The 22001-nt window shown below is 35.2% G+C and overlaps 2 protein-coding genes across 2 annotated transcripts; both read left to right on the forward strand.

Annotated features, from left to right (window-relative positions):
• The first annotated feature begins 3242 nt into the window (after positions 1-3242).
• On the forward strand, positions 3243-5719 carry LOC115970855 (pentatricopeptide repeat-containing protein At4g22760-like). Its single transcript, XM_031090473.1, has one exon. The coding sequence runs from the start codon at positions 3389-3391 to the stop codon at positions 5126-5128; it is 1740 nt and encodes a 579-aa protein (XP_030946333.1). The 5' UTR covers positions 3243-3388; the 3' UTR covers positions 5129-5719.
• A 13226-nt stretch (positions 5720-18945) lies between these two features.
• Positions 18946-21784, forward strand: LOC115970912 (uncharacterized protein At4g22758-like). The gene is made up of 3 exons (XM_031090535.1): positions 18946-19416; positions 20297-20504; positions 21295-21784. Exons 1-3 carry the CDS (start codon positions 19096-19098, stop codon positions 21537-21539), a joined length of 774 nt encoding a protein of 257 aa, XP_030946395.1. The 5' UTR covers positions 18946-19095; the 3' UTR covers positions 21540-21784.
• Positions 21785-22001: the final 217 nt, after the last annotated feature.

A 22001-nucleotide genomic window follows, 5' to 3' on the forward strand; every position in this document is an offset into this window, starting at 1 on the left:
ACAAAACTCACTTGCGCATGGTTCCACCTCCCAACTCTCATTCTCACTCTCACTCGCCTCACTCCTCTACCTCACTCTCCTCTCCGAATCGATCTCGTATAGCTTTTCCAACCTCAAAAATTCCTCTTCTTCTTCTACGCCCTACCATAGAATCCAACTCCACAACGTAGCGTTTAATCATCAGATGCCGATTCCGATTCCGATCGGCATTTGATTAAACTCCATTGCGTGTGAAGCCTTCTCGGAACAACAATTTCTCCGTTCTCCAATCAACATCAAAATCAAACAACTTCTTTGATAGGGTTTGCGATTTTTTTTCTTTTGCTCTTTTTTTTTCCTCTTTAAAGCTCTCTCTCTCTCTCTCCTCCTTTTTTCCTCGTAATTCTTTACTTTAGCTATGGATTTCGGCGTGGTTTCAAAATCGGAAGCTGAGGTTGGTGAGGTTGTGGAGAAAGATTAGATTGGACAATACGTTCAGGTATGAGATTCACAATCTCTTTTTGTTGTTTGTTTGCCAAGAAAATTAGGTGCAAAAGATTGAACGTAGAAATTTGAGTTTTTCACTTTAGGGTATTTTGGTAATTTTGATAATTAGGTAGTTGGGTGGGTTGGGGTTTACCCATAATAATTGGGTTGGGTTGGGTTGGGTTGGGTTTAGGTTAGAAACAATTAGTTAAATGAGTTTTAATTGGGTAAATGAGTTTTATATACCTAATCCAATTATGCCCATCCCAAACCCACCAATTTGACACTCCTAATTGTTACTGAGGATGAGGAGTAACACTAATTAATTGCATCTATCTTAACAACTAGGCTCCTGATCCCTAAACCAACCCATCCCGTAAGTCCCAGTATTTTGCAACTACACTGGATGGCAGCGCAGCCCAGCCCAGCCCAGTTTCTGAGTAAAGGTCTCTAATGTCAAGTCATTTAAGATTTTAAAAATGATTTGACATTTGTAGTTTTGTACTCTTTTTAATTTTAAAATTAAAATCTTAACCATGAAATCATGAACAATCTCCATTTCTTTGATTTCACCGTCTGTTTCATGTCGATAGCTTGACTGGCTTTGTTTTCTTCACTTTGATGGAGTGGGCTGTGGATTAGATTTCGAATAGGCCCAAAAGACCAATTATTATAAATGGTAGGCCTAATTTGGGCTGTGGATGACAAATTATTATTATTATGGTCATCTCACATCTGTCAGTTGTTGACAAGATAAGGCTATGTGCTGTTCAATAATTCATTTTCAACACTCGGGGTCCATAATAAGCTTTTCTCCACGTTAATTTAGATTTAGCAAGCAAAGCAAGATTTCTGGGCCTAGCAATGCGAATTCCTTTTTTTTCTTTTTTTTTGATAGGGGCGAATTCCCAGTTCTAATTATTGAGGAAGTGTATATTGATTATTGTGTAACTTTGTTCCTTTTACGGGGGAAAAAAAAAAAAAAAAAAAAACACTCCAAAAGTACAGTTTGTGCTGGGCTCAAGGCTCGCGCCAAGGAGAGAAATGTCCGAGGATATACGATGAAAATCCAAGTGGCCTAGAGATGTTGCCGAGGACGATTCTGTCCTCGACATTCCAGACTCCAGTAGGAAAGAACGACACCCATCAAAGGCAGCCTCCTAGACCGTTCCTCGAAGAAAGGACGAGTAGACGCACACAAGAGTATGGTGTGAGAGCAGTTCAAGGAAAAGCTGTCACCTCCGCATTTAAGGCGCCCAACTAACGTCCTAACTGCATTAATGATGAAAGGACCCCTGAACAGTGTGGGCTTAGTTGCCACAACTCACAGAGGGTTTGGGAAGATAGCTGATGAGACGAGCACTCGAGTAATGGCCTGCACAATCAACAGATGGAGAGTCAAGATCAACTAGAAAGAAATATATAACAGGAGAGACCCCCCAAGAATGGGGGATCGCAAAAAAAGAGGCAGGGAGAAAGAAAAAGAAGAAAACTGCAACAGTCTGCATAGTCTTGAAAACGACGGGAACCTAGTACTGAAAGTGGAAGAAGCAGAATACCAAGCTCCTCGGACGAAACACCTGAGGACAACATTTCATGCTTGAACCCATTTTCTTATTGGTCCGTATGCACCTAACCATGTCCAGTGATTGTGGCTCAGACTAACACCTAGTTCTTAAGCCCACTCTCTAAAAATTCATTGTATTTGGCTAGTTGGGTTTGAGACCTTTCCTCCAACAGAAGAAGCGCTTAAACCCACACCCTACAACAACAATCATAATGATTGATTTTGGGTTATATGTCATAACAATTTTTCTTTCAATGTATAAAATCAAATAATTAGTTAGAAAATTATATTTTATTTTCTTGTGAAACCTAGCTTTGATAATATTCATGACGATAAATACTTGGTTCTTAATTGCAATATAAAAATTATAAAAGTAAATAGAAATACAACTATTTAAGACTAGCAAACACACATGCAAAAAATAATAAACACTTAGGTGAAAATGTAGCACGACATTACTTAAAATCTAAAGTCTCTAACTAATAGTTTTGGGTCCTATACATCAAAGAAGCAAATTGTAATACTAAACACATATAAGTCAAGTGATTATTTAATATTTTATATTCTTTGGGTTGGTTTACAATTTGAAATCACTAATTTTCAACTTGGGGATATAAATTTTTGTATCTAAACTTTTATATAAATAAATACTATATAAATACTTAATTAATTTTTAAAAAATTCCGCGCAGGGTCGGGGGAGGGGGGCAATCAACATATGATTCCGTCCCTAACTAGTAATTATACTCACCTACTCTATAATTTAGAACAAGACAATCACCTCCTCCAAGATATATACTATTTACATTGAAAAATGTTTTTAAAATCCCACAAAAATATAAAAGGGCTATAAAAAATCTCAAATTTCAGATAAGACTAAGAGGGGTGGGATTTCAGTTTAAGTGGAGATTAAAACAAGAAATTTAACATTTTTAAAATTTTTGTTTAGTCATTTATGGATACCAATTTAAATAGTTTGCATTTTAGAAAATATGGGTATCTTACTCTGAACTAAAAAGAATGTAAGTATAATAATGGAAAACCGAATAAGCAATAATATAATTTTCTCTAATTTTTGTGCCACAATTTTAACGTATTAAAATAGGCCACTTTAAAATGATGGTCCTCCATCACAAATGGTAAATTATGGTATGACAGTAAAAAAGCAGAGTGTAAAATTGTAATTGATACTAGTTAAGCTTCAAGCCTTGTGGCTGTGGATGTAATTAACCATTTTCGGCGCAATTGGTGAGGGTTTTCCGGATTTTAAAAAAAAAAATTTATTCACAACTCAACATGTCACAGACACAGAGGCATTTGATTTGATCACACTGGAGCAAAATAGCTCGTAATCTGAATGGTGATGCCAAGACTAACAACGTTGTTGAATAACAGCCTAACCGTCAATCAGGCAAAGCAAATCCATGCACAAATCCTCATAAACGGTCTCAATAACCACTTGGAACCTCTCTTAGTCCGCCAAATCACCCTCTCAACTTCCACTCACTCTAGAATTGTTGCTCAAGCTCAATATCTAAAACTAATTCTTTACCAATTGCAAAACCCGGATGCTTTTTCTTGGGGTTGCACAATTCGGTTCTTTTCCCAGCACGGCCAATTCAAAGAAGCTTTTTCGCTTTATGTTCAAATGCACAGACTAGGTCTGTGTCCAACCACTTTTGCTGTTTCTTCTGCTCTAAGAGCTTGTGCTAGGATTGAGTGTAGGATAGGTGGAGTTTTAGTACATGGTCAAGTTCATAAATATGGATATTGTAGCTGTGTTTACGTGCAAACAGCACTTGTGGATTTATATTCTAAACTGTGTGATATGGTAACCGCACAGAAGGTGTTTGATGAGATGTTGGTGAAGAATGTGGTTTCTTGGAATTCTATCTTATCTGGGTATTTGAAATCTGGTAATTTAGCTGAAGCTCAGAGGGTGTTCGATGAAATTCCAAGGAAAGATGTTATATCTTGGAATTCAATGGTTTTGGGGTATGCGAGAGTAGGAAATTTGGACCAGGCATGCTCTTTTTTTCAGCAGATACCGGAGAAAAACACAGCTTCTTGGAATTCAATGATTAGTGGTTATGTTGATTGTGGGGACATAGAATCGGCAAGAAGCATTTTTGAGGCAATGCCTCAAAGAAATAATGTTTCTTGGATCACAATGATTGCTGGGTACTCGAAATGTGGGGATGTTGAGTCTGCTCAGAAACTCTTTGAGCAGATGGATGAGAAAGATCTGCTCTCGTTTAATGCAATGATATCTTGCTATGCTCAAAATAGCCAACCTAAGGAGGCCATTCAGCTGTTCAACCAGATGCTTGAACCAAATGTAAATGTTCGGCCAGATGGATTAACTTTGGCTAGTGTTACATCTGCTTGTTCACAACTAGGAGATTTCAAATTTGGGCCTTCGGTTGAGTCATATATGAATAAGTTCGGTATTGAACTCGATGATCATTTGGCTACTGCTTTAGTTGACCTGTATGCGAAGTGTGGAAGCATTGATAAGGCATATGAGCTGTTTCGTGGCTTGAGGAAAAGGGATTTAATTGCTTACTCTGCAATGATCTTGGGATGTGGGATAAATGGTAAGGCAGTTGATGCAATCAAGTTATTTGAAGAGATGATCAATTCCCATATTTGCCCGAACTTAGTCACCTACACTGGACTGCTAACTGCCTATAACCACGTTGGTTTGGTTGAAGAAGGCTACCAATGCTTTAACTCCATGAAGGACCATGGACTTGTGCCTTCAGCTGATCATTATGGAATCATGGTTGATCTTTTAGGCAGGGCAGGACAATTAGAAGAAGCATATGAACTAATAAGGACCATGCCCATGCAACCTCATGCTGGGGTTTGGGGAGCTTTGCTTCTTGCTTGCAGGTTACATAACAATGTTGAGCTTGGTGAGATAGCTGCTCAGCATTGCTTTGAGCTGGAGCCTGATACAACTGGTTATTGTTCTCTTCTCGCCAACATTTATGCTTCGGTTAAGAGGTGGGATGATGCCAAGAGATTGAGAAAGGTTGTGGGCGAGAAGGGATTCACTAAGATACCTGGCTGTAGTTGGATGGAATCTATTTGACTCTTCATAATTGGAAGATCAGGCATATACCGCATGCTTAGAGACCCCAAATTGTACTAGAATTCTAGTTTTTGTTGGCAACTTACGAAGTTGTTGGAGTCTTGCATGAATTGGGTTTACGTTGAAAATGTCCCTAGGTTCTATTCTATCTGGGTAGGTTAGATTAAAAGGACCAAGGCTAAAGCTAAGGAAGGATATATTTTCCCTTTCCACCTTGATGATCCTAGTGTTGGAAAATCCTCTTCAATACGTTCGAAAGGAATGCTTCTCCATGGACCATGTTCAACTCAAAAACACAATTCATCACTTGTTGGAATCGTTTGAGGTATGGAGGGTCTGCAAGTAACAAGAATCCTAAAAATAATTCTGTTCATTCTTTAATTCTATGGCCAAGCAAGGTGCAGACATACAAGTTCTGATGTTAGCAACTCCCCTTGTTTGTCTAAGAAATATATTACTGTTTATTTAGCACTTGCAGATGTTTTTGATGGTAACATCTGTAGGTGTATATAAGATTCTTATGTATTTCTTACCCCAATCCTTGTCAAGTTCAATAATAGAGGTGCTTCATTACAAGCATGTCTGTAGATACTGCACTATATCTTCTGAATTCAACTTTCATGGATTATCAAATCTATTATTATGCAAGTTAATTTTCCGAATCTTTTTCTGCTAGTGTAAAAGACTAGTCTATGTAAAGGATGCGATACCGTTTCAATTCAATTCTTTATTCATCTATAAAGGAAAAAGGAAAAGAAAAAGAAAAATCTAGCTAGGGGCTAGAAGCAATTTTCCAAAACATTTAATTAAATGAATGGAGGTGTCCAGCTAATTGAAAAACTATGTCATGTTTATGCACCCATAGGGACAACTTTTGGGAAAATAATAAAAAATATAAGTTCTTATAAATATTATTAATAATATTTTTAGTCTAGTTGATTTGGAGCTATGCCCTTTAATTTATATTTGTGTCTGAGAATGATTCCACAAATTTGCATATTTTAATATTTTAAGAAAGGAATCAGAGTGTTACAACTAATTGTTGTTTTTTCTTGGTTGAATTATAACTAGTTGTTGAATACGTTTGTACTTATTTTCAACTGGCCGAATTTAGGAAGATAAATTGATCTTTTCAATCAATGGAAATTTGGACTTGTCTGTGAAATTTTGAATTTTTAGAAGATGACACTGCCATGGGGCCATGGGGGATTACTTGTATATTTTTGCAGGTTGAAGAGTGGAGTCCCATCAGATCTCATGGGCCGAACCTCTCTCTCTATTTAGATTGTTTGAAGTCTAAAATACTATGGGTTCTTTTTTATTTATTTTCTTACTGCCCCACCCCACCCCCCCCCCCCCCCCAAAAAAAAAAAAAAAAAAATCAAATTAGTCTCCAACACACACAACTTATCGTATGTGAATTGGCTTTCATTGAGCTTATTGAGCTTCTGCCAAAGCTCCTGCAGACCAAGCTTCTGGTTCAGTTGACTTGGATATTTTACTGCAGATTATCTGATGACTTGAACGTGCTCTCATTGACTAAACTTTTCTGAATTTAACAGCTTAAGCACTAGTCTGTAGAATAAGTTCTCAAGAGCCTATACGTTGTTGAATATCCCATGTTGTGCTGCTGAATGACTCATACCATGCTGCTGACTTCTTCTTTGTGTCACAACCAAATGCCCCATGCTATTGTTTGTTAACTACCTCAAGTTGCCGTTGTTAAATGCCTTCCAACAATGCTAAATATCTTGGCATGTCACCATTACATACGTAACACCACCGCCGAGTATCTCATGCTTGTAATATCATTTCCACCAAAAAGTCACACCACTTATTTTAATATCAAGCAACCCAAAATCTACAAGATAAGTCTTGTGCATTATTTATTTAAACTCTCATTAAATTACAGACACTATTTGTGTTATATTCAACTTACAAATATTTATTCTTTTCTAATTTTCACACCATTTTTTTTTTTTTTTGTCATTTCATTACCTAAGGACAAAATTGCCAAATGCCCATTTCGGGAAAACTAATTAGCATTTTGCCCTTCTTCCCAAATTAAATAGGGAAATACCCCTCTTTTGAAACTCGACTTTTTCAAAATCGAGTTAAACCCTATAGTGACGTTTTCAAGGACCTATAGTAACGTTTTTAAAGACCTATAGTGGCGTTTTATAACTTGATACTCATGAAATCGAGTTATAGGCAATTTTAAAAACGTCACTATAGGTTTTTAAAACGTCATTATAGGTCCTTAAAAACGTCACTATAGGGTTCCAGAATTTTTTTTTTTTTTTTTTTAACTCGATTTTGAGAAAATCGAGTTTTAAAAGAAGGGCATTTCCCTAATTAGTTTGGGAAGAAGGGCAAAATGCTAATTAGTTTGGCTGAAAAGGGCAGAAGCCCATTTTGTCCCATTACCTAAGGAAATAAAATGGTAGCGGTCAACGAGTGACCTATTGGCAAGGGTTCCGGACTCAACTCTCCCAACAAATCTATCTAACCGTTGATGTATCAAAGCTAAGAAAGGTAAGATCTCATGTTTCTAGGGCCAAGAAAGATATCGGATTCTAATATATAAAGGGTGATTATTAGAGCTTACTACATCTATTAATCAGACGTGAGAAATGCCAGTTTAATGTTTATATCAATGCCTGCTCGAAAATGTAATAACAAAAGATTAGTGCAAAACTAAAAAAGAGCGGCTGCTGTTAGGACTTAGGATCTCTCTCTCTCTCTTGAAAACCTTTCAAATTTTCTCTCTATGCATTATAATTTTTTGCTAAATCCTTAAGATATGAAGATTGAACCCAAACATTTTTACCACTTAGTAGATATGAAGATTGATTAACTCTCTCTTTGCTTTTTCCACAAGCTCTTCCTTTGCAATGCTGACATTAGGTGAGAATAAATACTTAGATAATGGGAATCTTTAAGCATGTTGTATGATTGTACCTTTTAAATTATCATCAATTCATCATAATATAAACAAATGTATTTGTTATTCACCATTAAAAAATGCAGAAGGCAAAGTATGTTGAATTAAATAGATTGCTTAATTGCTTCATCCTAGAGTCACAAGACGTCAATCTCATACTCAAATTTTGTGTATTGACCTTTACCCAACGGTATATGCATATTTAACATGAAAATATGAAAATGAAGTCGCTTTCATTTTTCATTAGTTATTACTTGTTACGCTATATTACTTATTAGTTATTACTTACTAGCTTGTAACTCCACGCATTTGCATAGATATACTTAAAAATATACAATAAGATATATAATATAATTCATATATATAATTTAAATACTATTGATAGTTATTTTTATATTTTGTTAACTCTTTGAAAAATTTTGTAAGGATATTATTAGGTATAAAATGTAAATTATCCATGTTTGTTTATTTATTTATTATTATGAAGCACTTTTTTTTTAATGGTTCATTTATTCTAGACTCTTTATTTTTTGTACTTAATAACTTATTTGGATGAATATTTATAATTCCACATTTGATTCTAAAATTAAAAAATAAAACTCTTTAAGAATAAATAATTTAGGACACATGGTGCAAAATTAGAACTCTAATTTGAGTTTCTCTCAGTTTCACCTATTAGTATATGATGATGATATATAGATTACACTAAGTCAAGCACAATATTTCATTAGTTATTACTTATTACGCCATTTAAGTTGAAAAATGAAAATGAAGTCACTTTCATTCTTTTATCAAGAATCAAGATGTAGATAAAAGCTTTACCCAGAAATTTATAATAGATCCTCTAAGTCTTTAGTGGCCACAATGAATTGGCCGGTTGGGGGGGTCAATCCCTATGGGGTAAAAAACAAAGATAATGCAATTTAAAAAACGTTTGTGGTTGAATATGCACCCCTCTATAGTGATGGTCATAAAAAACGTTTCAAATGTAACCATCAAATGTTGTAATTTAAAAAACTTTGTTCATAAGTAAAAAAGAAAATAAAAAGCAAATCATTAAAGACAAGATGGCACAATCTTAGTGGTTGAATATGCACCCCTCTAATTCGAATTGGGTAAGCAGCAGCATAAAGTGCGGTTCCATTTTCTTCCTTACCTTCCCTTCTCTATTGCCCCAAAGGTTTGGTAAAACTTATAAAATGTTTTTTTTTTTTTTTTAATTGTTACCAAATTATTGCTCACAAAATAATTACATAATCATCATGTCACGTATCACACGCATAATCCATTTTATTCGCAATACATAAAGTGTTTATTACATGAATTCATGTGGTATCCAGGACAAAGTCAGAAATTATTGAGGAGCAGATCTCTACGACAAAAATAAAATTATATAAAACTCAAATCACACGAACATGTAATTATATATGTGTTTTTTTATGTTGCGAAACCCTGAAGAAAGCACACAAGATGTTATCTTAATGGAATAGAAACTAAACTATTAGTTTCTGGGAGTAAACCTCGAATCCACGAAGGGTTTCTTGAATCTACAAGGTGATAAACTGGAATCCACCAGAGAAGAACAATAGACAAAGTCTGAATTTTTATTAATCTGAATACTGAATTGCTTTTTGGAGGCTATAATGCGTTTAAATAGTAAAAAGAAAATCTAAGGTGGTTAGCAAACCCTAAGACGGCTACGAAAGCATATAAAACCCTAATTTGACTAAAAAAAACATTTAAAACACCTAAAATAAGGAAATAAATCACCTAAACCTAAAATAACAAAAATTACATAAAAATACTAAAGCTAAATAATTACAAAAATTAAATATTAAACCATGTTCTACATCAGACCCCTCCACTTGAAACAAACTTGTCCTCAAGTTAATGGTCGAAATTTGAAATCTTTCGCTCCAAATAAACAAATACTTTAAATGACTTGATTCGGTTTTGAAACTTGAATTCTTCATAAAGGGCCCGTTTGGATACAGCTAAAAGCTGAAAACTGGAAACACTGTAGCAAAATAATTTTTAAATGTGTGAATAATTACGTGGAACCCATTTTTAATGAAAAAGTTACTGAAAGTGAGGTTTGTGGGTCCCGTGAATAGTGCACGGGACCCACTGGTGTGCACTGTTCACATGGAAAAGTCAACAATCACGGCTCCAAAAAAAAAAAAAAAGCAAAAAATGCAAATACAGCTCATAAACGTTGAATCCAAACGCCACCAAAGTGTAGCATAAAATTTATTATCATCTACCTTCAATTTATTTGCAACATCAATCAACAAAGGATTGATAATAAAATTAAAATTTTCTACTTCAAGAAAATCAACATATTGTGTACAATGTGTAGTCATCTTCAACAAATCAACCGAAACCTAAGGATTGTGAGTTGTGGACTTATCCTCATATTTAACCTCAATTGGATCTTCCACAATATTCTCAACAATTACCATCTCTTAATTTCTGTCATTATCCACAATCAGCTCAACCTTCTTTTCTTTGACCTCTTCATCAAGTTTTTGGCAAGTGGTATCTTCAATCTTCAATTCAATAACTTGTTGCAAGTCTTGATCTTTTTTAACCACTTCAAAATTTTCTTTAGAAATAGGCTACTTCTTCTCAACCCTCAAACCCTTTACTTTACTTGACACATGGGCTTGACTGTGATAATTTTGGTTTTGTGGTTGACATTCCATGTTTTGAACATATTGCTTTTCATATGAATATACAAATTTATAATCAGCACTTGCATAATCTAATATATCATAATAGTCATTAGGAAACCATAAAATAATTAATACCCTTTTCATTCTTCGCTAAGAGCAGATTGGATGCTTACCTTGTCGCTTTCTATCAATTTGAATATCTTCCCACTATTCCTCTGCTTCATCGTTCAATTTATTAGATGCAAGCCACACTTTTTCTCCATCACAAATCTTCCAAAAATTAAAATACTCTTCCAAATCAAGAAGCCAGTCAATAAAATCCAACTTACACATATCTCCATCAAAGAATGGAATTTTCTTATAGTTAGGAGTGCGTCGTTGAATATATTGATCATTGTTGTTGTGAGATGATTTCCTAGCAAGAAGAGTAGCAATCATTTGCTTGATTTCGCTTATAATTTGCTGACTCTTTTCATGAAATTGGTGATTCTCATCACAAGCCTCTTTATGAAACTCGAGGAACATAGCCCTAGTGAGGACTGGGTTGTTGATGTCATCACCGCCGTCATTGTTGTGGTGGTTACCATCTCACCGATTAGCCATTAGACCAGGGAATGTCAAGGCTCTGATACCAACTGAAGTTGTGAAAGCTTGAAGAAAGCACCCACGATGCTCTCTTGATGGAATAGAAACTAAACTACTAGCTTCTGGTAGTAAACCTCGAATCCACGAGGGGTTCCTTGAATCCATAAGGTAATAAACTGGAATCCTGTTAGGAACCCGATGGTTCCTAATGGGGATTGATGGGAATTATAGGGGAATGGATGTGGATTGTAGAGAAATTGACTTAATTCGAGGTAGTCACCCTCCATAGAGAAAGAGAGAGATTAAGAGAGAGAAATGCACTAGCAAATTGGTTTATTCTTCATTGATTCCTCATATTGGATTACAATCATGTATTTATAGGAGACTAGCTCTAATCTCATTGGTCCACATGGCCTCATCCTATTGGTTCTATTATTCCCCATGTGCATTAATAATTCCAATATGTGCTAAATGTGATTAACATGCTTGGAATTGTAACTAACTAACCAACTAAATCTCAATACAACAATTATTATCCATATGCTTATAGCATTCCTAACATTTCCCTCCCCTTGAAAACACCTTGCCCACAAGGTGTTGTTGTGAAATAGCATCTTCATCAAAGGAGATCTTCCAATGGACCAATACCGTAGTGACATTTTGATCACCATATTCATGCATTTCTCTTTGACAAGCGGTCCGGTGCACATGAAGGTTTCTTCTTCGTAGATCTTCAATCTTTGCTCAAATTCTTGAGCCTTCAATGGTTCTTCAATCTTCAAGGTCTCATTGGTTCTTTGAACCTTGAAATGTTCTAGTATCCTCAAGACCTCATTTGATTCTAGAACCATTAGACTTCTTGGAGCTTGTATCTTGGATTCTTGGATCACCGACACTTGGATTGCCAATTCTTGAATCATAGACTCTTGAATGGAAGCCTCCATTGGTGCATCAAGAATGGGTTCTTGGAAGATCATCATCACCTTCTTTGTTGATTCTTTCGACTGAACTTCGAGGGCAGCATGTACATGTATATCATCATCCACTTTGACACAAAAATCAACATCTCGGCTTGCAACAACAGTAGTAGATTCTTGGAACTTGATTTGTTCTTCGAGTTTCATTGAATCAAGAGATTGTAACTCTTCTTCCTTCATGTTCTCGAGACCCTCTTGCAATCTTGAGAGCTCCTCCTTCATGGCCATGTTAGATTCATCCAAGGCCTTCATCTTCTTTGAAATATCCTTAGATTCTTCTAAAGCTTTGTTCAACAATCATTGTATTTTTTTCAAAAGTTTTCTTTCATCAAAATTGCCCGTCTCTGGATCAACGGCTCTGATACCATTTGTTAGGAACCCGATGGTTCCTAATGGGGATTGATGGGAATTATAGGGGAATGGATGTGGATTGTAGGGAAATTGACTTAATTCGAGGTAGTCACCCTCCATAGAGAAAGAGAGAGATTAAGAGAGAGAAATGCACTAACAAATTGGTTTATTCTTCATTGATTCCTCATATTGGATTACAATCATGTATTTATAGGAGACTAGCTCTAATCTCATTGGTCCACATGGCCTCATCCTATTGGTTCTATTATTCCCCATGTGCATTAATAATTCCAATATGTGCTAAATGTGATTAACATGCTTGGAATTATAACTAACTAACCAACTAAATCTCAATACAACAATTATTATCCATATGCTTATAGCATTCCTAACAAATCCACCAAAGAAGAACAATAGACAAAGCCTGAATTTTTATTAATCTGAAAACTGAATTGCTTTTGGAGGCTACAATGCTTTTAAATAGTAAAAAGAAAATTTTGAGTGGCTAGAAACCCTAAGGCGGTTACGAAAGCATATTAAACCCTAATTTGACTAAAAAAAACATTTAAAACACCTAAAACAGGGAAATAAATCACCTAAACCTAAAATAACAAAAATTACATAAAATACTAATGTTAAATATTTACAAAAAGTAAATATTAAACTGTGTTTTACATCAGTTTTCTATTTTACTTAAAAAGGTGAGCAAAAATCTCAATGTTTTGTTAGAGAAAACTAAATTAACTTTACAGATGAAGAACTGAATTCAACCTTTTTTTTTTTTAGATATATAACAATTAATTTGCTCACAAATAACAAAGCTGTAAACAATACACCAGTTAAGAATCATTTTATGAAATTATCATTCCAAAAATCTCTCAAAAAACTCAAAAAAAAAAAAAAAAAAAATCAATTAACATCTCATGTCACTTTGCATTTTTTTGTTATTGCAAAGATTGACAAATTAAATACTAGAAAATAAGAATGAAAAAAAGGAACAATAAACCGAAGAAGAGTAGTTAGAAAAATTACGAAAATAAAGCATATGAAACACATAATCTGAAAAGTGCATTGCTGAAACAGGGTTGACAAAGTCTAAAAGTCCTTAGACAATATTTTATTACTCAAACTAAATAGGTAGTTTATGGATTTGATAAAAATTTTCTTTATCCACATGCCTAAAATAAAATTGTATATTAGAAGTTTAGAACCGCTAAAGAATTTTCTCGTATTATTTAATTTTCATAAAAATAATGAATTTTTTTTTTTTTTTGAGAAAAAGGCTCGGCATTTTATTAAGAAAGACCTTCTAAATCAGCCTGTAATACAGATAGAACGTCTGGTGGAACATCTTCCATCCAAACTACCAAATGAGGATTCAATATCGCTCTCTTAGCTAAAGTGTGAGCGACGACATTACATTGCCTACGTACATGGGATAGATTAAAACTTTGAAACTTTGAGGCAAGGTATTTAACATCCTCTGCTAGGTGACCAAACTGCGCCAATGAGTGGGTATTACACTGAAGTGCTTTGATAAGGATCTCACAATCTCCTTCAAGGATCACCTTGTGTACTCCTATCTCCATAGCAAATTCCAGGGCCCTTCTAGCTGCCAAGGTCTCCACCTCTAGAACTGTTGAGGGCAGGTGTATCTGCTGTGATAGAGAGGCGATGACTGCACCTTCCTCATTGCGTATGACCACACCGATACCAGCCCTATGTTCTTGACAGAATAATGCTCCATCAAAATTCACCTTGAACCATGACTTATCAGGGGGTCTCCAGCAAGTTGCAGGTCTGACCGTGGTTGGGGGAGCTGGATTTGGTTGTTGAGAAAATTCTTGCAATCTCTCCTTTGCTAGTTTCAACACCTGCGATAGTACCACAGTTGTTTTACCAAGGCGAAGGTTATTCCGTCTATTCCATAACCCCCAAGCTGTCATGGCGAATAGTGCAGGATCCCGATTATCTGCAATAAGAAATTCCATAAGGTCAAAGAAACTTTTGCATTTGTGAGTATAGTTAGTTTGCCATTTTGGATTTTCTTTCCAAAACTCCATCAGTTTTGGGCATTTATACAAAGCGTGGAGCACATCTTCCTGACATTCTTGGCATAGATCACATGTGGCATCTTTAATCACCTTTCTCCTCACCAGATTGGCCTTTGATGGGAGAGCATCTCGGCAAGCTTTCCAAACCAAATTCTTAACCTTAGCTGGGACGTGCAGACTCCAAATAGCCTGCCATAGTGACTTCATTGATTCAGGATTAGAAGTACCAGGTTGTTGGTTTTGAGATTCAGACTGCAAAAATTTATATCCTGACTTCACTGAGTATGCACCATTCGGATTAAGGGGCCAGATGAGCTTATCTTGCTGCTGTGTTCGACACAAAGGGATTGATTTAACTGCTGATACCTCAAATTGCAGCAAATATTTTTCCAGCACTTCAGGCTTCCATGAACAAGTTGCTGGATTGATAAACATGCTGACTGTTGCTTCTGAAACTTCAGGCCAGCAAGGAGATATAATCTTCCCCATCTGTCTACCAGGTAACCATCTATCTTGCCAAATTCTGATTGAGGTACCGTCTCCAATTCTCCACACCGCTCCTCTCTTGATAACTTCTCGGCCCTTAATAATGCTCTTCCAAGCATATGAAGCTGAGTTTGGAGTCTTTGCTTCCATAATTGAACAATTAGGGAAGTATTTAGCCTTAAACATCCGGTAAAACAAAGAACCAGTGTCATGCAAGAGTCTCCATGTTTGTTTGGCTAATAAGGCGTCATTGAATTGAGAGAGGTCCTTGAAGCCCAACCCCCCCTGACTTTTTGGCTTGCATAGTTCTTGCCATTTGAGCCAGTGTATTTTTCTATTCTCTCCCCTCTGTCCCCAAAAGAATCTGCGTATAAGAGCCTCTATGTCGTGACACAATCCCATGGGTAGTTTAAAACAAGACATGGTATATGTTGGTAGAGCTTGAGCCACCGCCTTTATTAAGATTTCTCTACCCGCTTATGACAAAAGCTTGCCTTCCCACCCTTGAAGCTTCTTCCACACCTGCTGTTTGATATTGTCAAAGCTTGCCTTCTTGTTTCGGCCAACAAAGGATGGCAAGCCTAGGTATTTTTCATAATGCTCAACACTAGCCACTCCCAACCTGTCTTGCATTGTTTGCTGCATTGCTGGAGAGGTTGATTTGCTGAAAAAGATACTTGTTTTGGATCTATTAACTTGTTGGCCTGATGCTTGCTCATATGTGGATAAAATGTGCAGGAGTCTTTGGCACTCCGCTTCAGTAGACCTGCAAAAAACAAGGCTATCATCTGCAAACAGAAGATGTGTTAGTTTAGGGCCATTGCGAGAAATAGAAACACCTTTCAACTCCCCCCTCTCCACGGCTAGATTTATCAATCTATGTAGCCCTTCCGTACATAAGAGAAATAGATAAGGCGAAAGTGGGTCGCCTTGTCTAAGTCCCCTAGATGGAGTAATATGGCCGTGTGGTTCACCATTTATTAAGACTGAGTATGTGGCTGTGGTTATGCATTCCATCATGAGCTTCACCCAACTACTACAAAATCCCATCTTCACCATCAATTTCTCCATATAATTCCACTCCACCCGGTCATAGGCTTTGCTCATATCAAGCTTGAGAGCCATATACCCTGTTTTTCCTGTGCAATGATTCCTCATGTAGTGTAAAGTCTCAAAAGCCACCAAAATATTGTCTGATAAAAATAATGATTTTGAGTGACCTAAATTTATAAAATTTGCATATTCTATTTGTAGTCTTTTATTCTTTTTACGGGATACTACAATTTTTTTAAGTTCCTAATAAGTGGCCCAATTTTAACAAAAATCTAGTTCCAAATAACAATCATTTATAAAATAATAAAAAGAAGGATGGAAGAAGAAGAACTTCTTGATAAAAATGTCCACTAAAGGCTTATTTGGCTTATATAATTGATAAGGCTAGTTTATTTATTTATTTTATGTTTGATATGATGGAAAAAATAAGCCAATTTTCTAGGAATGAATCACTTTTTAGATGATGTCTAGGAATGAATCACTTTTTAGAAAACAGTATCAACAAACAAATGTAATATAAAATATAGCATTCTTCATTCTCTTTAATTTTTGTTTTAAAAAAAAAAATTGTTACTAGTGGGAGAGAGATGATTCAAACTATGGTTCTCCATTTCAGCCACAACAACATAGCATTTCGGTCTACTTCAGTCCATTCAATCTAATTCGGTCTATTTTAGCCTATTTCGGTTTATTTGGTCCACTTCAGTCTAGTTTAGTCAATTTTGGTCCACTTCGGTCTATTTTGGACCAATTGGAAATTAAATTGATTTTTTAGATTGCATTTTCAGTTTTAGGCTCAAAAATTAATTTTTTTTACTTAATTTTGGGTTGAAAAATATGAAATTTTATTCTATTTACTTTTTAGGCTAAAAAATACAAGCAAAATAGAAATTAAAAATTAGAAATATAGGCCCTAAAAAAGTAATAAAAATAATAAATAATCACAAGTTTACCTTAAATTTTCAATAATATATACATTATACTTATATGTGGAAAAAAAATGCTACAATTTTTAACTTATATAATAATTTAAGGGAAAAATTAATGAATGCCCTAATAATGAATGTCCTAAGGAAAAAAAATTAACGAATGCCCTAATAATTTAGAAATATATGCATTTTAGGAAAAATTTTATAGAAAAATATAAAAAGTAAATAATATTTTGACAGTGTAGTTGCACGATTTTCCTGGCCCAAATTCGATTGATCAGGTCCTGGCCCAAAGCGCAACCCACAATAAATATTTGTAGAGGATAGGTCAAAGAACTTGGCCTCAGCGTGTCTATTCAGTCTGATGCATGGGCAATATGGTTGCAGAAAATAAAGACATGAAAATGGATCTCTCCCGTATAAGTTTATTTCTTTAGTTCCTTATACCGAAATTTTCGTCCCCTTCTCTAAGGGACTCCACTACATTATATAGTTCCCTTCTCTCATCTCAACCCTACACTTGTTGACTATCTAAGCACCTACTTGAGTGGCTGTCCCATCAGACGCCTTCATCTCTCCCCATGTGAGTTGCAGAGACCAAGGCGGTACTGTTCAGGGGTCATTTCCTCATTAATGCGGCCAAGAGGGTGGTTGGGGCGCAATTAATGTGGTGGTAGCTCTCCATGGGATATTTTGGATTTTATTCATTTTATATGTTGGGAGGATGAACTGAAGTGGCTGGGGAGAGCTCCTCGTATGGGCTTCGTGAGGTCCGAGGAAGAGTTACTCCTCGGACAGGTTTCCTTGGCGTTTATTGGGATTGAGTAATGCTTCATACGTGGTTTCTCTTCGGACAGGACGCTCCTCGGACGGGCCTGAATTTGGAATGGCCCATCATATTGGGCCGGGCCCCACAGACAGCCTTTTCAATTTCCCATAAAAGTGTTATAAAAAATTTCTTAAAATGGTTTTATTAACAATTGCCCTAAAGGATATACATTAACATGACCTATAATTTAAACTATTTTAAAAAATATTTTAAAAACATATAATAATTTAAATTTAATGTAATATGTTATATGTGTTCCATTAAATGGCTTTCTCAAAAAAAAAAAAAAAAAATGGGGGTATACATTTTTTTTAATATTCAAATCAATCAACCGATTATAGAATATTAAAAAAAGTATTTTTAATAACATCTTTTCCATTTAAAACAATATTCTAATTATGTAATATAAATCATTTTATTAAATTAATTTTTTCATATATATATATATATATATGTTTATATCACCCTGCATGTATTGTTGTTGAAAGCAAAATTATATGCTTTTATTACATAAAACTTATAAAAATATAAAATACTTTTCAATAACACATACATCATTTAACCTACAAATTTTATATAATATTTTAATAAAAATAATAATTTTACATTTTCGCAGGCATCTCATGAGTTTGAGATTAGTTAAACTAATAATAGACTCTTGTGTTATTATTAAAATTTAAAAAATAAAACCTTTTTTTTTTTTTTTGGTATCATAGATGTTTATAGATTAGAGAATATTTTTATTTGGAAACAAAATGATATTTATTACAAGACTTCAAAAATAGAAAAGCACAGGTTCCTAGAACCCTGTCTCCAAGTTTGTCCAATAGTGCTTTCTCAAAAAAAAGAAAGAAAAAGTTTGTCCAATAGTGTGACGAAGAAAGAATATAAAAAGCTTGAGCCGTTAACTTCAAAAAAAGAGAAAAACAGAGCGCACTTTATTATTAAACCCTTATTCCCACGCAAAAGTAAAAACTACCAACTACCCTTCTCCCTCTTTCCTTCTTCTTCACATTCCTTCAAAATCCCTCCAAAACCAAATCCACAAACCCACTATTACTTCTTCTTCTTCTTTTTTTTATATATGCCTGAAAGAAGTATACGGCGGCGGTCTGCGGCGACTCGAGGCCGGAAAAGCAGGCCGCCGAACCCTTCTCCGTCGCCGCGTCGGAGGACCCCACCGCCTCGGAGATCGGCGAGGCAGCAGGCACCTTCGAATCCTATTGGGATCTTGAAGCGTTGCTTTTCGGACCCGATGCTTTGGAGTAGTGCTTCTGTTAGCAGCTACAGCGACGATGATCGGAGTTTGAGGTCTGAGGATGGTGTTCTTTTCCGTCCTCAGACATGTTACGACGTTTTTGGCTCGTCGTCTTCCTTGCCGGGTTTCTCTCCTCGGAGTCACGAGGTAAACAAAGACTCAAATTTGATCTTTCTTATTGGACCCGGCCACCAAAAACAAAGAAATTTGTGACAAAACTTGGTTTTGTTAGTTTTAGAGTTGTAGATGTTAATGGGTTTTGATTGGTTTCAAAGATTAGCGTGTGAGTTATAAGGTTTTTTTATGGGAAAATTTTTATTACCTGGTTTTTTTTTTTTTAATAAAAAAAAAATAATTTATTGTTGTTTGCATTGATTATGATCCTATGTTTGAATTTCATTTGTGCCTCTTGAGTCCGCCAAAAGGGGGAAGAAAATTAAAAGGACAACCTTTTAATTGAGCAAATCTTATATAAAAAAATAAAAAGAATACTAAATCTAAATGAAAAATAAATAATTTGAGGAGCTTTTCTTGTTCATTGAGTTGTTTAAGCCTTTAATAAATCACCATTCACCACATTTGGTTTATACATTGAATTGTATTTTTTTTTTTTTTTAAGAGTTTCAAATTATGGCGTCTGCTAAACTCTAGATTTCTTGTATAACCATTAGAGACTTTACCAGATTTCTTGTATAACCATTAGAGACTTTACCAGCTGAGTTAATTAGAACCCATTATATTGAATTTTATTAAGTATTAACCATTAACACACCTCCCCCTTTGGTGAGTCCATAATTCATTGAGTTGTTGTATTAATCATTAATATGTCCCCCCTTTTGGCTTGTCCATTGAACTGTTTAAACCACTAATAAATTCTACCATTTCAATCTGGAATAATCATAGACTTTCTGAATTTCATCATTGGTGGTTTATAATTGTTAATTTGTCACTGCCTTACTGGTCATAAACTATAGGACTCCAAAGTAACATTGTGCTTTTCTAAATAGTGTAAACTTGGGCAATGCAGGGATACAAGAAAGATGCAAAGGTGGTGGTTAATGTGACAGTTGAAGGTAGTCCAGGACCAGTTCGGACCATGGTTAAGTTAGGGGCCTCTGTGGAGGAGACCATAAAGGTTGTTGTAGACAAATATAGCAAAGAAGGGCGAACTCCTAAGCTTGATCAGGGTGCACCATCCTCATTTGAATTGCATAACTGCTATTTCAGTCTTAAAGGTAAGTAAAATTTATGATTTTAAGTCTACTTGCTCAGTTTAGTTGCATTTGCACAATGTTAGGTTTCAAATCTTATGATTTCGTGTAAGATTCTTTTTTTCCCCACCGCCAAAGAAAGCTAAGTTTAACTAAATGAGTGTGTTTCTGTTATAAATTTGACCAATTTGCTGATCTGTTTTCTTGTAGAAAGAAAATGTTTTTAAATATTCTGAAGTTTTCCCTTCTAAGCAGAGTATGTCCAAAGCATCACTTTCTTCATTAACTAGATAGTTGCCAGATTTTTATATTGTCTTGTTTGACTTTAAACTTCAAAAAATGTTGATTGCGTATTGGGGGCTAATTGCATTTAAGCCGTCACATTCGAAATACAGAGGACTATTATTCAACCATTGAAATTGAATAATTTAATAGTGTAATCTGAAGCCTATTCTGATGAAAATATTACCATAAGATGGGGTTCTAAACATCCATATGATACATATGGAAACTTTTAAAAATTATGATTTGGCTTTGGAGAGAGTACCACTACTTCCTGACTCCATTCTGAATGGCCCATTCTAAGAAGTTGGTGGCTGTAAAGTGACCAATAAACATTCTTAGCAGGTTGTTTTCCAATTAATATCTGATTGTGATATTTAGTATTGCAGCCTAATCAGTGTTCACACTTTAATCGTACAAAGATACCAGTGAGTTTGAAAATAAGAAATAACTGAATAGATTAAAGAGGGACACTCTGTTTGCTTCCAATTGCGCTTATGCTGAACGGTTTATCTTTGTTTTTATTGAATAGGTTTGGATAAATCCGAATTAATTGGGGATGTTGGTAGCAGAAGCTTCTATCTTCGAAAGTGTTGCAATGGTCATAGTAGTAATGGAGCATCTCCTTGCACTTCAGAAATTGCTCTGCCAAAAGAAAACTGTCCTCCACCCATTCCACCTCCTGCATTCTTACTTCCATCTGTAATTGTCCGAAAGGTCAGTAAGATTTTTAGAAGAGCCCGTAGGCTTTGGAAACTCTTGGTCTGCCTGCAATGAGGATGACCAGTCACCACATGCATTGTTTGAGTAACACAACTTATTATTTGTGTTACTCCTAACAACAGCCATGATTCTTCTTTCTGAAAATTTTTCCCCTTTTCTCTTCAGAACAAAAGTACCCGTTCTTTCATACAATATGTACATAATACCAATTCATACTCTCATCATTTGCTGCGTAAATTGCTGTAACTCCCATTGCAAATTCAAAATACAAAATGAAAATTTAAAGTGTTCAACTTTGACTCCTACTCTTTGACGTCATTTTCTGTCTATTGAGAAGTCCGCTATGAGCTTGTTATGTTCTGCCTTACATATCTTAATATTGTTTTTTAGCATGACCAATTTTCATATTTTTTTTCTTTTTTCTTTTGGATAAAGGAAAGGAACACAACATTATTCAATATTTCAAGAGTAATATTTTCTCACTTCACATGAATAGTGTGGTTTCACCATGAATTG

Source organism: Quercus lobata, chromosome 12, assembly GCF_001633185.2.
Source record: "Quercus lobata isolate SW786 chromosome 12, ValleyOak3.0 Primary Assembly, whole genome shotgun sequence".
Taxonomy (NCBI): Eukaryota; Viridiplantae; Streptophyta; class Magnoliopsida; order Fagales; family Fagaceae; genus Quercus; species Quercus lobata.